General features: G+C 39.1%; 1 protein-coding gene across 19 annotated transcripts in view; it reads right to left on the bottom strand.

Annotated features, from left to right (window-relative positions):
• The window catches only part of LOC5572771 (calcitonin gene-related peptide type 1 receptor), a 265,555-nt gene that overhangs the window by 131,684 nt on the left and 113,696 nt on the right, over positions 1-20,175 (bottom strand). For all 19 annotated transcript variants that reach the window (XM_021847425.1, XM_021847426.1, XM_021847413.1 and 16 more), the window contains one exon: positions 5,315-5,493. Coding sequence is in view for 1 of the 19 variants with exons in the window: in XM_021847426.1 (XP_021703118.1) it covers positions 5,315-5,351 (37 nt within the window). In the remaining 18 variants the exon portion in view is untranslated. The remainder of the gene's footprint in view (positions 1-5,314; positions 5,494-20,175) is intronic.

The raw sequence follows: 20,175 nt of genomic DNA, 5'->3' as shown, positions 1-20,175 counted from the left end.
AAAATGTGAGAATTTTCAAGGAAAAATGTCACACATTTGTTTATTTTTCAAATCCATTTCAAAAGGCCCATAGAATTGCCTTTTGTTCTATTTTCGTTTGATATAAACTTCGTTCACTGCAAATCATCGAACCATCAGAAAACACTTTTAAAATCCCATTTTGTTCAAGATTTTGGATTTAATGCTGAATAAACTTTGTTGTTTTAATATTACGACTGCATTTTTTCATGTGTAATGACATATTGCGGATTTGCTTGAAAACGATCTACTTGTTATGACATATATCGTTTTGAAGTTTTTCGACTACTTTTCGATACACTCCTCACAAACCAGTAAACGCGACTGCTGAGCAGTTGAAGGGGCTCATCATAAATCAAGACGCGACTGGCACGGTTTCTGCATTCGCCAAACGATTCAAATCAGTTGGCGTAATTCGTGCAAATCATTGCTGAAGTGCTTTACTGATTCATTGCCAAGGGTTTCTTGAGAAAGCAGTCACTTCTATTAAATGACGCGCTGCCACAACCGTTTGATAATATTTATGTACATACTTCGTTGAAATGGGTAACAAAAACTGTCAACCAAAAAAGGTGACTTTCGGGGCACTAATTCATTAAAGCAATTATGGGTAAAACTTTTCTAATTAAGAGCCCAAAAGTCTCGACTTTATGTCTGCTGGTTCTGGGACAGGTTGAACTCAAGGTCATGCATACATTACGTCACGATAACATTAGAAACTTACTCGAGTTTATTTATATCATTCCAAAGCAATTCTCCGACATTTACTGTTATAATTAAACAAGTATTAGCTCTCAAATGCATTACAGATTGTATAAACGGCCCCTGTACATAATAACCCTAAAAAATTCCGAGCATTACCTTCAAAAAACAACAAAACCCATTTCAATCCAGGCTGATGTAAAAACTCATGCAATCCCGTTACACGACAGTCACAGTCAGATTTATTTAGAAGGCTCAGGGAATGTCACAAGGTAAAAAGGAAAATTATTTGTCCGTTTTGGCATTCCAGGTTATGGATGAGACAGTTCGTTGACATTTTTGGTACATTGCTGAAGGCTTTCTGGCTAAAGATTAGCATTCATTGCTGTTCATTAGGATGCCTCTAACAATAGAGAAGTTTTCATCACAGCTTTTCCTATTGAAAGAAGAAATTTCAATTTCATCGTGACTTCCAGCTCTAGGCAAATTAATTCTACTTCAATGAGAATTTTTTTGTTACTAATCACCTACTTTCTATACACCGATAAAATCTGACCTACATACGAAAGGGAAAACGGGAATGAAAATCAACAAGATTTTTAGAAGATATATAAACATCGGAATATGCAGAGATTAAATGTATGACGAACGATGGGTTCGAAGAAATCACCGAGATAGGAAAAAATATCGAGATATGGGGATCCGATTGTATAATAATAATTTTCTTCCGTAAATGAAAAATAAGGCCACCGTTGATAAAAAAAAATAATCGTCATTCTGATATTCTCCATAACCAACATTCAATAACCAAATACACAGTATTCTTCTATAAAAACTCTTCAATATATAAATTCAGGTGATTTTTTGGTCTGTCAGCTTCCCTCTGAAAAGATTTTTGAGAATTAATAAACAATTTTGCCAGAGACATGAAAATTTCAAATTGTTCATATATGATTGAATATTTATTTTTATTTTTTTTTTCATGATATTGCGATGTTTGCTTCACTATTTGTTACAGTTTCATGAGTAACGGGAAATTAAGTAAATGCTTCAATTGAGGACAATTTTTTCCAGAACATCTCAGAGTCAGATAGAGTAAAGATCACATAAACTTCCTATTAGCATTGTTTCATTTTTTGGTTACGAAAGAAAATACAGAAAGTTGATTTGAACTTGAAGTCAATTTATGACTACAGGATTAAATAATATAATTAGCCTTGACTCATTCTTATGCTTTCTGAACATCCAGTAGTTTAAGTCATAAATTACATATCAGATTACATATAGATCATAAGAAATTTTAAAGTAGATAGTGATCAATTTTTTTTTTAATTCTTTATAAGTATTATTCCAAACATTACATTCATTTCTTATATTTTATTATGTTCTGTGTTAGACAACACTATCATCCTAATTTGGTTAAACAAAATTTAGCTTGTATTAACCCTATAATACCCAAATTTTTGTTTTCGATCGAAGTATCATTTTTCGCTATCTAAAATCGATCTAAACACGTTTTGGACAATGATTTATTTCTATTCGCAAATTTATCTTTTTTGATTTTTGATTTTTTTTTTTGAGCTTTTCTATCCTTTTTCATTTTTTAATGAAGCCTCTTCAAGGTACCGATGGCAATAATAAAAATTTGAATTTTTGCAACACTTTTGAATATTTAAAATTTTTATTTTTTTTTTTCAAGCACATATTTCATTTTCCGTGATTTGAATTTATTTAATTTTCACCAGGCTTCTGTGATAGGTTGATTGTAGAAAAATATAAAATGTACAAATTTTTGTATTATACGTTAAATTAGACCCAAGTTATAAAATAATACAATTTTTCAAACATTTTTCTAAAATACAAAAATGTTTTAAAAGTCGTATACAATTTTCCTTAGATACGTGTTATGACCTAAGGTAAAAGCCAAAAATAAAATCATTTTGATTTCCAAGCTAAGAAAAAATACACGAAATTCCAAAGTGTACCCCGTCTAAAGGTAGGGTTGGGTATTAGAGGGTTAACATTTGGTTAACAACATATTACATTTCAATTGCCGTCATGGTGGTCATGCTGTAAGAGACCTAACTGAAAAAATCATAAAAATGTATTAAGATTTGGAAAATTTATGGCTATTTGTTGTTTTTCGACGTGAATATTGTAATTTTAAGTCAAATTTTCGTTGCATGGAACTAAATAAAGAAAAAATCTTTTTCAATATTGTATGTAAGGGCGCTCCTAGGCCTATCATAAGGATGCTTTGAGTGTATTAGTTATTGCATTAATGCTTGGAAACTAATTTTAGCCCATAGTGGGGCGAAAGTTCGAATCAGCAGGGCATGTACAAACTCACGGAAATTTTTTCAAGTTGTCTAAAATCCACATATTGTCTTCAAATTTAGCGAAACTTGCCTGATCATGCCAAAAATGGCACCAAAATTTAACATTTGGTTGGCAGCAGGAATGGGATCTATCCACTAAAGATAGATGGACCCATTGGTCAATACCAAATGTGTCAAACCAAGAGACGGCTGCCAAGGATTAGCCCTATCGTGGTCTCCTGTAACATTGTAAGTGGTTAGAACTCACGCCTCTCAGGACCTGGGATATAAACATGACAATCTAGTCCCTAATTTACGACATACAAGATATCACGAGAAGAACTTGTCGAACCCACATTATCTTACTCCGAACTCTTTTAAATCGTAAAATTTGATTATTTTTTTCTAGAAGGTTTGCTTGAATTTTAAGTGGAATAGTAAGAATACTTCTTAAAATAAGTAACACGCTTCAAAATTGCACAAACAATAATGTGAATAAATTCTGGTACGTCCCAAACATTGGACTTATATGGCCATAATGTTCATAAATATTTATGATTACAGCGTCTGTTTGTAAAAGGTAACAACACCTGTATTGATTCGTAATTTACTAAAGCTAAGAACAAACTTATTTTAAAACACTCTCAAGTTAGATAATCTCTATCCATAATTCGAACATAAATTGATTGGCAAAAACAAACGACTAGCTTCAAGCTAATGTTCATTGCATTCCAATTAAATTAGCTCCATTACTGAGCCCAAATTCGGCGCAATAGCCGTACTCGCCGCGGTTTGCGGAATCCAAAGTGGCTGCAAAACCACACATTATGGTTCCGGCTGGGCCTAAACCGCTGTGGGCTGGTGCAGCGATAGTAACGGCACATCCGGCACAGGAACTCGTACCCCCGGATCAGATTTCCGCTCTGTGTGCGCTTTTACTGCTGACCGATGCTTAAAACTGCTATAAATTTCATTACCGCGTGGTTGTGGGATTCACCAATTGAATTTGTGCCAACCCATATGGGCAGCGATTGTACGCATCTGATTTCCCGACTTTTGTTACTGGATATAAATAGCTAGAAGGTACCTACTGTGTAATTGAAGCAGATTTGTTTTGTTGTATTTCGAGGAAAATTTATACGTTTGTGCTCGACCGCAGTCTACATATGATTCCACAGTGTTAATAATAAGGTCATTTATATGGGCGTACCACCGAAGACAGATGAGCTAAAGATTAGGGAGGCGTTTGTGGTACGAAGGCATTAAGATTTATGACTTTACACAATGTGAAACCATGTATGAAATGCAATTTGAAAAGAAAATTTTTCTTCTCTATTCACTGGTTTTGGTTACATATGAAGCTCTGAGTATGAAAATATGATGTCACCTCCATTTTGAATTCGCAATTTATGTAAGAAACCTTCGAGTTATATCTTGATAAAAAAAATCCTTGTAGTTTAGTTATATGATTCTACATGCATAGATCTCTATTTATGCATGAAGAATCATTTATAAGTATAAGAATATCAGTTCTGGTCACTAAAACATGTGAAAACCCGTAACATCATCCAAAACTATATAACTTTTTTTGAAAGGGATGAACGACAGAAAAATGATATTGAAGAAAAAAAACCAACAACTGATAAATAAAAAAATGTGTTTTTTTTTGTCTGCCAGACACTGGATCAGATTACGCAATTTTCCGCTTACATTTGAATCAAACAGTATTGTCACAACAGGAAAAACACGTCACTGTTGATTCCATCGAATGTGATAATTTGATGCGTTCCATTATGATTATCTCACGGTCCCATCGATATCGATGAGAATTTTAATTGGATTTTCTTTGGTAATTTTTTCATCGGTAAAATAAATTGACTGCTCTTACAGGTGCACATTGAATATGTCTCGCAGAATGCAATTAAGTTTTTTTATTTATCGAGAACGTATTATAGTGTCACGATTGACAAGAGTTTCTTTTGAACTTAATGCTCGTACACCGAGCACATCAACAAACGATAGAATGAACAAATATTTTATTTGTAATGCTTCACCAAACTAATACACAAATTTGAAATAACTAAATACTGTTGATTATGAATTGAATAAAAAAAAAACAACATAGTATCTGATTTCAAACTATCACAAAAACATCACATTTCAATATCCCCGTTGTGTTGTCGTGGAATTTCGCTTTTTTTAACGAACATGTGACCGTGAGCCCGTACAATCGAACGATTTATTTGTAATTGACGAATACTTTTATTTACACGTACCAGAGTTGACACTGCACCTCTCATCGGATTGCAGCATTGAGCCGTTGCAATCTGTTGCTATGTGACAAAATCCACCCGGAACCGCTAGATGGCATTAGGGTGATGGTATGACCGTACGCTAGAAGTTGGGAAACGAACTGTGATGTATGCCAAATTGATTCAATCACGAGCTGTCACATCTGAAAAGAGGAGAAAAAATGACAGAAGTTTTAATCAACACAATGCACATGGAAGCATAGGAATGCTTTGGCAAAAAAGTGATAAATAACAATCCATTCCAAATCTGTGCGAAAATAAATAACTCATTCCGTTGAGGTGCGAAAGCCAACAGTGAGCCCATGAAAAAAGTTGGATTTACTTGTCACTTCGTATTCTAGTTTTATATATATGAAGCAAGTAAAAAATATGAAAAGTGAATGCAGATAAAAAAGTGAATTCAACATTATATATAGCTCAAGGTAGGGCAATTTGTTTCTTCAAATGATTTTTGGTATGAAAAATAGATTTCAGTTTGCCAACTCCTCCCATTTTAAATTTGCATGAATTGCGATTTTTGAAATATTTTTGAACAATTCAACGATGAGTTGCAGACAGAATTGAAACGAAAAATAGAAAAATTTCAACTACGTTGGAAATTATGTTCACCTCATAAACTACTTAGAACTATTGCATAATTCCAACAGAAATTTTCAGAAAACGTATTACAGGTATGTTCCGTTTTAATCAACACGATCGGCAATTTTCAGCTTAAAAAAACGGAATAGTTTTCATAGAAAAATATTCTACAAATTTTAAAATATAATTTTAGTTTTGCCAGGATAGGATTTTTCATCATATTAATGCACAGTATTGATATTTAGGAGCTGTGGTTAGCATTAAGATTGTTTATTTGTATTAGTTCCTAAATAAGGTGGATTGCAGACTCTAATCAATCAATATGATGTATTACTGTGTTTGTTTTCTTTGTTAGAATTTAAATGTATGAAATATGGAAAATTAAAACGATAATCACATAAATGTGCTTTGCATCATGGGATGGGATATATTTGTAAAAACAACTACAAGGAAGTGAGGCAAACTGACCATTATTATTTTTTTTTTTCAAGATAGATCTAATAAAAAACAGCTTCTTTTTCTTCTCTTCGTCATCATCCTTTGCTATTTTTTCTTTATGGTATTACATCCCAACTGAAAAAGAGCCTTTTTCTCAGCTTACTGTTCTTATAAACACATCCGCGGTTATCAACTGAGAGTTTTTTTTTGCCAATGTACATTTTTGAAACCCAGTTGGCGATTAAATGTGGGGTTACGTGACAAAAATTTTGCAAGCTTAAATGAATATTTATGGTTTCATATACTTTGAACTGCCAAAATCTATTCTGTAAATTGATCGTGGTAATTTTTCTTCTAAAGTTATCACTACCAATTTCAACTGGGATGCGTAAATAAAAAACTAACCGCCCATCTAGAATAGTGCCACCTTTACCTTTTAACACTGCGTTAGATCACGCATAGGCTAGCACTAAACTAAACTAAACTAAACGTCAACTGCTTTGTTTAGTAAAACAATATTCAATAGGTTTATCAAAAACACAAAAGTGTACAAACTACAGAACAAGCTAACAGCTCTTAAATTTTAGGTTTATAAAAAAAATTGGATAGGGAATTACGTTTGTACCTAGTTTTAAATATATAATGTGTGCATACGATGGTTTTCATCAAGTCGAGTCGAGTACACGACACTGAAGACGGCCTTACATTTGAGGTCGAAATACGCGTATCTGTCAAATGGTATTAGTAATGGTATAGTACTAAATTCGGTTTTTTTTATCTACTTATAGGTATTCTACTTAACAGCTCGAAGATTTATTATCATATTGATTGTTGTTTTTAGAGACCGAGAATACCTCTGCATCTCCACAATCACTACTGGAAGAGTGAGGGAAGGAAATGTGATCGTGATTGCCAAAATCAACGGAATCTAGTTTTGCAGCTGCTACGCACATCCAAGATCGACGATCGAAGATTTCAGTCGGATGTTGGAGCCGTTGACCGACAAGCTAATTGGTCGAAAACCAGTGCTGATTCGAGGTGACTTCAATGCATGGACCGTGGATTGGGGTAGCAGGGTAACAAATGCTAAAGATTACAACCTACTGAAGGCTCTAGCAAAGCTAGACGTACGATTGTGCAACGAAAGCACCGTTAGCACATTACGGAAAGGCAGACGGGAGTCGATCAGCGACCTAACATTTTGTAGCCCATCACTGGCGGGCAACATGAACTGGAGGGTAAGCGAAGAGTACACCCATAGCGATCACTTAGCGATTCGCTACAAGAATGGCCAGCGGAACACTGCGGCAGTGCAGAGGAGCACAGTTGGTGACCGGCAGAGTAAGACGAAGGCTTTCGACAAAGATCTCTCCGTTGAAGCACTTCGCACCGACAGCGACGCCCGGAACTTGGATGCGGTAGAGCTGACAACAGCGATGACAAGGGCATGTGATGCCACGGAAACTGGAGCCCCGCAACGATCGACGTCCAGCGAACTGGTGGAATGAGACACTCAATGCCCTCCGCGCTGCTTGTCTTAAAGCCCGGAGGCGTTACCAGGGAACAAGGAACGTAGAAGTCAAAGAGAAGTGAAAGGCAGTTTTCCAAGCAGCAAAAGCTGCTTTCAAACGCGAGATAACGCTGAACAAGTCCAAGTGCTACAAGGAGCTGTGCCTAGCAGCTGACGCCCACCCCTGCCCTGGAGGACGCTTATCGAGTGGTCATGGCAAAAGTCAAGGGTTATTGTCGAGGGTCTCTTCCCAACGCATGATCTGACACCGTGGTCAGGTCTCCAATGACGAGCTTGTAGCAGCGGCGAAATAATTGAAGGTGAGAAAGGCCTCCGGTCCAGATGAAATATCGAGTGTGGCACATAAAGCGGCGATCCTGGCGTACCCATATATGTTCTGGAAGGTGATGCAGAAATGCCTGGATGAAGGTCACTTCCCAGATATATCACAGATTCAGGAGCTCCACGCTGCTACCGACGCCTGGAAATCCACCTGGTGATCCTTCATCATACAAGCCTATATGATTGCTGATACACTGGGCAAACTTTTAGAACGGCTTATGCTAAAAAGGGTGGCTAAATGTACGAAAACCGAGCACGGATTATCAGAAACGCAGTTCGGATACCGGAAGGGAAATTCGATGGTAGACACAATTCAGACGGTCCTGGAGAGGGCCGAGAAGGCATCGAGGCAAAAACGAAGAGGGAATCGTTACACTGCGCCGTAGTTACGATAGACGTTAAGTACGCGTTCTATAGCGCCAGTTGAAAGGCTACCGCCATAGTGGTATCGGGCCGAAAGGAGTTAAGAGTAACGGCGAGAGTTCCGCAATGGTCCATACTGAGTCCGAAGATGGCCCACCACAAAACGGAGGTGCTACTAGTCAGCAATTGCAAAGCAGTTCAACACGCTGCGATTGCCATCGGGGGACATGTAATAGCATTACAGCAGTTGTTCAGACACCTGGGTGTGACGATAGACGATCGGCTAAACTTCAACAGCCACGTCGACTATGCATGTGAGAAGGCGGCGTGACCAACGCACTTACAGAGATTATACCCAACGCTCATGGTCCGAGAAGCAGTAGCAGACGTCTTCTGGCTAGCGTATCATCGTCGATACGGAGATACGGAGTTCCGGCCTGGGTGCAGCACGGCAAATCAAGCGCAATCGGGGAAAGCTCAACAGCACGTTCCGGGTCATGGGCATGAGAGTAGCAAGCGCATACAGAAATATGTATGGTCGGAGGCAGTATGTATGATCACCGGGATGATTCCAATTTGCATTACCCTGGGAGAAGACATCGTGTGCTATCAGTGGAGAGGCACTAGTTAGGTGAGGAAATTGGCGAGGATCGGCTGGCTGGTCAAGTGGCAGCAAGAATGGGATGCCTCTGAGAAAGGTAGGTGGACCCACAAACTTATTCCGAATATTTCGACCTGGGTAAACAGGGAGCATGGCGAAGTGAACTTCAACCTGACACAGTTCCTGTCAGGTCACGAATGCTTCAAACAGTACTTGCATCGGTTCGGCCACGCGTTGTCACTGTTCTGTCCCGTGTGTAATAAGAGAGGAAACGCCGGAACATGTTGTCTTCGATTGCCTGAGGATCAACATGGAACAAAGCGCGACGGCGGCAGATTTGGAAAGTATGGTGCTGGAGATAATGTTCATTTTGATGAGAAACTGGTGGGAAGAAGAAGAAGGGAACCAAAAGACAGAGAGCAGTTCCTAGCATCGGATCGTCGAGTGCTAATGAACCGGAAGTCAACACGCAACCAGAATCGTTTAACCGACCTCTTCAGTCGGGTCAGTCTGACGAAGTAAGAAAACGAAGATCTTCCCTGCGATAGTCGCCGGTAGTCTCCCCAACCAGAACTGGTGACAAGCTAAGACGTCAGGGGAAGTCAGGTGGAGAAAGAACCAAGAAGAGAAGAAGAATGAATGAACGACGGAGACAGAGAAGCGAACAAATATGAAAAGGTAGTCTGCTTATCATGCAAGAGCAAACCACTGGCAGACAGCGCAGTGTGCAAGATCGCAGAGCGAGAAAACGTCAAGGTCGTAGTACAAGAGCAGATGCATTTTTTTTTTTTTCATTCATCAGTATTCTTCTAAACAGTACTAATATAATTCAAAATAAACGTTGCATGAATCTTTGCACGTTTTTTTTTTGCGTATTTCATCAAGTTTCCAAATAAAAACCATAAAATAGTTTCAGATTTTACTATTTTAAATATTTTGTGGCATATGACAAGTGGTTGATTTACGGGAATCGTAAGATCTGTTCAAGGGGCCCAGATAGCCGTAGCGGTAAACGCGCAGCTATTCAGCAAGACCAAGCTGAGGGTCGTGGGTTCGAATCCCACCAGTCGAGGATCTTTTCGGGTTGGAAATTTTCTCGACTTCCCAGGGCATAGAGTATCTTCGTACCTGCCACACGATATACGCATGCAAAAATGGTCATTGGCATAGTAAGCTCTCAGTTAATAACTGTGGAAGTGCTCATAAGAACACTAAGCTGAGAAGCAGGCTCTGTCCCAGTGGGGACGTAACGCCAGAAAGAAGAAGAAGAAGATCTGTTCAAATACCTTTGAAAGAACGGCGTCGTATGCTACATTTCTGATAAAATAACACTTTCCACGTCTCTCCACAGTCTTCACAGCAAGAAAAATCTTTCCTATGCCAATATTAGAATTAGACATTGTTTTGCTAAAACTTTTTAATCTGTCTACCCATACCTATTCTTGACAGACGGTGCACCGATATTTTCTCAACGCCCAAGCATTTTGACAGGGGATTTTACCTTCTAGCATTTCCAACGGTTTGAACGTTCACCGACTAGTATCGACAGTGGAGCTTGAGCTTTTTTTTCGAAACTCAATTATAACAACAGCCAACTTCTAGTGTGGACGCGGGAAACTGCATTGAATCCTGAAAGTGTGAAAGAGACGAAAAATAACGACCAATGACGGCGGTAAAAGGATCTCAATTTTCGATTTCAGGAAGATGTGAGTGAATAGCAGTAAGCGATTTTATGCCGCCCATTCAACAAAATGATGGAAATCGAGCTTAAGTGGCTTATTTTTTTCTCGCTTCAAAGCTCGCTTTTGGCAATTTGGTTTAGAATTGATTGTCTTCAACTCAATCAGGGCTATGATCAAAAGCTGAGAAAGTGGTTTGGTAGCTTGAAGAGATAAACGAATGAAGCGGATGAAATGTCAATCAATCAATTTATCATGTAATTAAGTGCTTGCGTCTCAGCTCTTGTAAATTTATGTGGAAAAGAATAAAGCAAAGGTTTGTATCTTATTTTTTCGTAGAAGATATCTATTGAATTGCAATAATTCGGCTTGTGAAACAAATAAAAGCTCAACACATAACATTCAAAACGTGATAATAAATCTTCGAGCTGTTTATTGGAATACCTTTAAATAAATGATTTAGTACTATACCATTTTATTCATCTAGAGTTTGTATCTTTTGATAGAAAGTGTAAGAGTTAAGTTAAGTTTAAGAAATATGATATTTAGTATAAAATCTCAAATGCAAACTGTTGCCCCATTGTGGGTGTTGCACTATAGCTCGGTAGTACCCTTACTCGGGAGCTTAGAAGCAATTTCGCAGTTATGAACTGAGTGCTTTTTTAGATAGACATTTTTTTTTTAAGGTACCGCGGGGCAAGTGGGTAAATGGGGTAAGTGAAAACAATTGATATATTTTACTGAATATGTGAATTAACGTTTGAAACTCATGCGTAAACCTTTGAGGTCATTGAGAACATTACGATAGGTAAGAGATTTCTGAGATTTTTCAACCATTATTGCATAATAGAGTGAAAAATTGTTGACCTGTCAACTGTTACTCCGTAACAAGTTGGCGGCGTACAATCTTATTTTAATATTTTCAGTGGAAAAAAGTTGCGGAAAATAATTTCCTGTACCACTTCTTAGTTATCCTCTGTGACAGTATCAAACTGCAATAAAAAAAAGTTTAAGAATTAATTCGACGTAGACCTAAAAATAACTAAATTTAAACACCGTAAATTTTCTTATCAGGTGGGGCAAGTGAAAAGTTTATCATTAGAGATTGAATTTGTGTTTTCTCTTTAAGAAGTCATAAGTAAACATGGTTCGCAATTATCAAAGAAAAACATAACGTGCTGATAATTCAAGAAACACTATACTCAAGCGTTAAAAGCTATTAGAAATCATGGAAATTCTCTAAAAGATGTTGTCAAATATTACAATATCAATATGTCTACTTCGGGCAGTCAATTAAAAGGAAGACGTTGACTGAAAAGTTGCAATATTAGAGAACACACTGAAATCTCGTGGAATGTCTATGTAAAGCTAGTTCAAAACATAAAAATGGGGTATAGGTCTATCCACATAAAAAAGACCCTAAATACGTTATTGAAGGATTCCGTTTGATTTCTCCCGAAGAGTTATCCGACGTCATATCCGACTTTCTCACAAACAAATAACGAGCCGTGGAAATTCTACAGAGCAGAAATGTAATTGCTGTCCTATAATGTAAGAACAAACATTGGAAATGTTGCAGTTATAATGTTGTCGAATCATTTCAACTAACATAACTGAACAGAAGAAAATTGAAGTGAAAAGAATAACATTTTCTTTGTTTACATGTTACTTATGTTATTGTTCATTGGGAAGCCTTAACAAGTGTTAAAGCTAATAGAAATCGTGAATATGAATGTTTGTTTTTGAATTTATTGTTCAAAACGGTAAACTTTTCACTTGCCCCACTTTTGGGGCAAATGAAAAGTAAAGAGACATTTTTCAAAAACTTTTTCTGTATTTTTTTCTTCAATTTTTCATAAAAATCAATTTTAACATGCTGCTTATATATGGTGGGAGTCAAGCTAAAAAATGTACACAACCTCATTTGTTTCAATTGAAAGTCTCTAGAATTGGAAGAATCTCAACTATGCGAATTCCATTACCCACTTGCCCCACGGTACCTTACATTTATATACTTAGTGTTTGACAAAAACGGATCAATCAATAGTTGATAAATTTTCCAATTCGAAAAGATTCTTCCAAGAACTTAACCCTGCACTGTTTTGTTGAATAGCTATACTACTACCACTACTGTTTTTGGGCCCCTAGTAGTAGAAGAAAATAAATTTGAATACTAAAAAGTACATTTCCTTAAACCTGCGAAATCACTAACTTGAACATTATTCAAAGAGAAACGATTGAACTCAGAATACGTTTCCCCTGCAGTAGTGCCTTACGGCGCGATGTAACCCCAATTTCTGCATAGCCATTCATTCCGGAAGACGAATGCGTTCCGCGTGAATGGAAATGTGTGTCCCACTTTCTCGAATACCCTCAATCACGAAAAGTGCAAACGGGTGGCCAAAGTTCGTCCATCAGCATAAAATAGTGCAACTTTGCCTCGTCGTGATTCATTTCAACAACGCGTAGAAGAACAATCCCCACCTAACTGCTCCAACAAATGCTACCACTACCGCACCCTTTCGGTGTTCTTGAATTGTGGGAATGAAGGAAAGAGTGTAATTCAGCAGCAGCTACCTTCATCTACTTCTTACTCCGTAACGAAGAAACATCTCCAACGAGAGTGGGCCAGGGAATGTGAAGGAATAAATGTTTGCTTTACGTTAGAATCCGTGTACCATCTACAAACTGGGAGCTGCTGCTGCTTCTTCATAGTCGTCACTCAAAGTGTTTCTGGAATATCTTCTACAACAGGGTTTTCCAACCGGTGGTCCGCAGACATCCTAGCAGACTATAGCGACTTCTCAGCGGGCGCAAAGCCATTTGTAATAATCAAGATTTTTTCAGTATGGTGGTATGTATTTCACTATTCGAAAATGTTCGAATTCAAATACCCGAGGAGAATCAAATTGCTGCTGAATACCAAGCTGATGTATTCAATACTAGATAATTTTCAATACTTACTATCTGTATGCGGTATTTTAAGGGTAAAATATCTCAAATAATATTTCATGCATAATTGTCAAAGACCAAACTGATAATTGGATCAGATATTGCAATACCTTAAAAAACATGATGAATTTTCAATGCTTCAAGTAGTCCTCACAATCGAACACATCAATGAGGTTTTTCCTAATGGTTTCAATCAATATTTCCAAAATCATAATAATATAAAAATAATACCTGAACTGCTGAACAACACCTAATTCAGTTATTATACCAAGATATGGTATTTACAGATAGGTGCTAGTTATTCTGGACCTTTGTAGAACTTTAAAAAGGAACCGCAGATTTTGAAAGCTTCGGAACCACTTGTCCACAACGATGTCAAGCGAACCAATAAACCAGGGCGCCACTATACTAGCCCAACCGAGAGTGATGAGAGATGCAATGGAAATTGATGTTAATGATGATTTACGGAAAGGAGCAACCAAGGCTCACAGTGGGATGTCGCAGCAGGATTTTCCCATTCAGTTGCCCTGCTGTCTGATCCATTCGGTGTGATGATCGAACTCTGCAAGGCAAGGCAAGGATGGAAAATACACGAGCAGCGTACGACATTCGAATCATTTGCTCGAACCTAATGTTTATGTGTTCTGAGATGTGTTGTGCTATTTTATGAGTGTTTTCCTTCTTCCAGTCAGTTGTGATTGGGAAAATGTTGTGAGCTCGGGAGGACCAAGGAGCTTTGATTAGAAAGAAATCATCGTCCCCCGGTGTGGCAACGTGATTGTTTCTTTGTTTTATCCAATAATCGAATACGGACAGCTCCACTTGAAGCTAGGATCAATGATGCCCTGACGAGACTAATCAATGGTGATGTCCTGATCAAATAGTTGTTTTTGCTGATATGTTTTTTTGTTCGCAAGGGTGTTAGGACCCAAATAGCCATAACGATAAACGCGCAGTTATACATCCAGACCATACTAATGGTAGCTAGCACATTCCACTGGGATGTTTTCACTTGAAAAATTACTCGACTTCTAAGTGCATAAAGTATTTTCGTACTTACCACAAATTTAGACAAAGTGAAAAGATAGAATTGAATTGAATCACTTTTTATTGAAGGGATTTTCTGCAGTAGGCTGGCTCAATCCCAGTCAGGTTAAAAAGAAAAACAGAACAAGCCTAAGAACTAGCCTGGAAAAAAAAACTACAAAAGTGTTGCAACTTAACCTACGAACACAAAGTTGTTACACATAATTTTTAAATGGGCGCGTATTAAAACAACAATGAGCTAGACGCACAATATATACCCGTTTTGTATGCGACTAACGTTCAGAGTAGACAAAAGATACAACAAATTTGACACTCCTACAAAACATGCATATCACGGGACTACAACAGATAGTGGGTAACAATCACGTAAACTTTCAAGGACGCTATTTCTAAATCTTAAGGTATAATCCGACGTCCTTTATGAACGAGATAAGCGCCGCCCTTGAAGAGGGGTCGTCCTGCAGGGCATCTCGATCACTACCAGAAATCCCGTACATCTGTCTGGGGCCATCAAAGGCTGCGCAGTTGCAGATACAATGTTCAACTGTGTTACCCGTGTCACATACCTCACAATGGGTTTCCTCCGTAATTGTAGGAAACCCTTGTGTGTCCGGTTCTCAGCCGAGAAATTATTCTTTGGTCCTTGATTGACCTCAAGTCTGTCCAAGTATCAGCGCTACGTTTGATTTTTCGCAGATAGGCCCCTCGTGAGTTCGCCCATTGTGCCTGCCATGTCTGGCGTATGGTTGGTTTCACCCACCGTCGAATATCGGCTAGGGGCACCTTAGTGCTGTAACGAGGGCCGGATCCTGCTAGAAGGTCTGCGGTCGCATTACTAGGAACACCGCTAGGTCCTGGGACCCACGTGACGAGGGCTTCGGATTGGAGTGCTGTGAAGCAGCTCGCTGAGTCGGTGATGATGACTGTCGGGCTAGTAGTAGGTACAGCGGCTGCATATAAAATAGCAGCTGCTTCAGCGGAGAAGATTGAACACTGTCCAAGGAAGCTGAGGCTGGTTGCTAAATTTTCATCCGTTTCTCGTACGGAGAGGGATCCATCAGTGTATCGTTGCTGGTGCGCTGAGTAGTCTTTCCGTATAATCTCGACGACGTTTTTTCGCAACCGAATAAATGAGTCTCCTGCTCTAAAGCTTTTTCTTATTCTGTCATCAAATTCAAGATTTAAGCTGCGCCAGACTCGCTCACCTCACCAGTGTGTTTTGGCCATTGGTGGGAGATGCAAGCCGGTAGCGTTATCTAGCAGGTGGTCTGCTTCGTCCATAAAGCGAGTTCTGCGGTTTCCCACGGTTCTCTCTGCGATGGTGGCCGCTTTCGTGCAGAGGGCCACGATGACGAGTAAGCGAAACGGAAGGAGCCCGGATTCCACTCATGCTGCGTCAGCCGTAGTGGAAGCAAGAAGCCCAGAAATATTTCGAATATATCGGTTGTAGATCGGGGATAGCGCATCGATGAGGTTATTCGTTCATATCCAAATACGTGATTTCCAATCCGTACAGCAGACGTTCTTGCTGTGATGAAGTATCGATAAGGATCTCAATAAATTTAGACGAGTTCGGCAATTGACTGACTCCTTAATAGTGTGCCTTCAACATGCCTCGGTCGATGGTGACACCGACAATTTTTACCGTTTGACAGACGGAGATGGCCTGGTTGTTGATATTGATCAGAGGCCCACTAACCCTGTGTCCGGACATGGCATCGGACACTTTTAGAAGACGACAAGCCGAAGGAAGAAGCCCACTAAGCTACTCTGGTAACGGTAGCTTGGGCTTTGCTTCGTGTTGCCGCGATTGTAGGTCCAGATACTAAAATTACGATGTCGACCCTAAAAAGATGGCATAGACCATTGAAATAGAACAAATTTTGTCGTTTTAATTGCTCCTAAGACTGCATTGCCGAAAAAATCCCCCAGTGCGAAACATACCAGTCGAAAGCATCAAAAGGATGATGTCGTCCGCGTAGACATATATTTTGACGCTGCTTGGATGGTCTTGGAAGACGCCGTTCATCATTATCAGCAACAAAGTCACGAGTAAGACGGATCCTTGCGGAACGCCGATCTCTTCTCTGAATTAATCGGATTTGGTGTTTCCAATGACCCCTGTGAAGGTACGATTGGTGAGAAAGATTTAAAAAGTGCAAAACGTAGTTCAACGGCTAACTTTTCCAGGACAAGGGGCGTCCAAAACCTGTAAAAAGCCATTGAGATATCCAAAGAAATAATTAATGCTTTCATTTACGAGAAATTTGAAGTTAGATGCCTTTCCCCATACAAAATGAAACGAGAAAACTTTTGCTGATCAACTGTGAGCAAAGCAGGTAATCCATTGGGCGATAGTTTGCTGGTTCTCGAGCTTGATTGCCGGGTTGATTGGGACAACGAAGCTCTCTCGACATTCCGGTTCTTAGTAGTCATCAGTTCACAGCTGGTTTATCAGCACAAGTAGGATAAGCTTACCATGACCTTCAAGATTTTTCATCAATGGATAACCAATATCGTCTGGGATTGCGGATTACCCACTATTGCGACTCAAAGCATACTGCAACTAAATAAGAAAGGTTGATTAATGGCAAGCCGCACATTATCCTCGGGATACGTCGTTGGCAGTCGCACCGGTTTAGCGGACGAAGACCGGATCATAGAATTCCTGGTTTAATGTTTGGCTAAATCCTTTACAAAATCATCGATGTAATAAAACTGTATTGATATGCGTCCTCAGGATGTCCGACCGAATGCCGTTTGGCCGAATTACGAACTAATTAAAAAATAATCTAATTGGTACAACGCTGATGTCTAGTATTCACAAGAGCGGCCCAAGAACTGTGATGGGATGGGACGTCATGTTTGTTGGTCGACTTGTTAATTCAGGGCGAGGTTGAGAACTCCACACACCGCGTCAAGTCACCGGGCTACCAACAGTGTGCTGAAGTTTAAAGTGATTTTCAATAAGATTTGAAAAATTTTATTACCGTTTATTACCATTAATAGCACACCACCACAGACAAACAGACGTCACACTCTCACCGATGTCCATCGACCACCTTTTTAACGGCCGATTCAAATATATGGTAGGTGGCCAATCCACCACCCGCAGCGCTCGCATCGTTTTTGTTCGCGTTTGACGTTTACACACTACCGCCATCTGTTGGTCCATCGGCCAAACACACCGATTTTAGCATTGGGCGTACATGTCATCGTGACTATGATTTTGATCGGGATTTGTTCTAAGTGTTACGTCTGTTTGTCTGTGACACCACGTTCGTCTACACCTAGAAAAAGGCAATGAACAAATAGCGGTGCGCATATAATCTCCCTGAGAAATGCGCAAACCACGAGCCGAAACGTAGTAAGATACATAATTATCCCGCTTTCCTTAAGTTTGACCGTAGAAGCCATAGAAGAGGGTTTGATATTTTCGAAACAAAATCTTCAAATTTCTTAAAAAGTGTCTAGGAATCATAACTCAATTTAATCAGTTTTGAGTTCAGTTTACCCACAAAAAATACTGTTTTCAAGTTTTCCAATAGCATCTTTTGACGGAAACAACGGAAAAAATAAAATAATTCGCAGATAGCTTGCTTGTTTTACAATACAATTTATTCAATTTGGTTATGTTTTTATCACTAACTTCTCTGCTTCTAACCCCCTCAATTATATTTGAGTTTCTTCAAAACATTATTCAGGATGAATACTTTAAGGAATTACTTCTTTACTCTTCCAACATATTTTCGAATGTTTCTAGCTAATCCTCCATGTAGAGTATCAGGAACCAGAAGGTCGGCTCCAAAGGCATGTTCCCCAGCAGTTGGAAGATTTGTGTCATCGCCATATTAAGAGTTAATGTGCACGTGCTGTAGACTTAGGTGCAGGAGGTAGCACACGGGTGCGCTATACATTGTGATACCTTTTTTGGTGTGCCTAATTTTTCTTGAGATTTGTATCAATGCGGTCTCGTGTGGTCCATCACATGTGCTGTTTAAAATTCAGCGCAATAATTGAAGTGATGACAATTTTTCAACGAGGACCGGAATTGTAACTCTCGGATTGCAAGTTCCCGGCCATATCACTCACCATAAACTATCTAGACACCTGCATAATAAGGCGCAAATAGTTGTAGAGGCTCTACGTTACTAAGCAGTTGTTTCACAACTTGGATACTGATGGCGAGCCGTCGCGCCAGGTAGCGCATGAGACGATTCTCCCTGGGTGCACATCACCTCCCAGACAACCAGAAATCGCATGAAAGTTCACGTTACAACTCGTTTATTCATACAAATTACATCAAACCCGCAAAACACCGTGGATAAACTCGTCAGATTGATGAGTTTCATCGCATAAAACACTTCTTTTCTGAGTTCATTTGTACATTTTGTTTCGTCTCGTACACTCGCATAAAGTAAGTCGGACCAATCCATAGCAGCTGTCAAATCAACATTTGTTATCATAAGTTAAGTCGCATAAGATCACAGGTTAGTTCGGTAGAATATTTATAGACTCGCATTGTATGTTATTATTCATCACATAATATATGTACGCATATCGCCTCCACTTTTGAACGTAGAAGGCCTTTTCGCGACATCTTATAAGTGAAATTTTGCACATATAAAGCCTCCAGGTGATTTCGATATACGTACATTTTGGTTGTCTGGGCTAGCCTGCGCTTTCAGAATTTTCATGAGACTCCGGATAGCGCAGCGCACCAGGATTCCAATTAGCTTGAGAGACGATTTGATTAGAGGCTCGTCGGTACATTTATGTGCTCCTGAGAAATACGTAACTCTAGCCATATTGGAGCCTATTTCATCATCTACCCGTTGGGAAAGGAAAGGGAAGAGAAAGATGGGAGGAAATAAAGGTGGGGTTCCTTAAAGAGGAACAATCACATAAGCGAAATGAGAACATGTAGCTTCATACCACAATGGGTTCAAACAACGCCCTAAAAAGGGCACCGCACAACGCATGAACGAAAGAGAGCCTATAGCTTATTGCCACAGCGGATTACCAGAATATCCTAACGATTTATGCTTCTGAAATCAGTTTCACTCAACAACTTACCAAGCAATCGGAATCGCAGTTGCGCGAAAACCGAACAGTTACATATAAGATGATACAAAGTTCCATAATCGGAATCACAACTATCACACACGAGTCATCCCACTGAATATTTGCCATGTCGGCAGTCAACGCTCTGACTAAGAGACTGCAGTTCTACTTTGACAAATTTGTTCAATACTTTGCCACCATTGGAGATGGCTCAGTAATGTAGGTACAATTTCGTTTGACGACACGACTC

This window comes from Aedes aegypti, chromosome 2, assembly GCF_002204515.2.
Source record: "Aedes aegypti strain LVP_AGWG chromosome 2, AaegL5.0 Primary Assembly, whole genome shotgun sequence".
In the NCBI taxonomy this organism is placed as follows: domain Eukaryota; kingdom Metazoa; phylum Arthropoda; class Insecta; order Diptera; family Culicidae; genus Aedes; species Aedes aegypti.
This window is presented reverse-complemented; position numbering and strand designations above follow the sequence as displayed.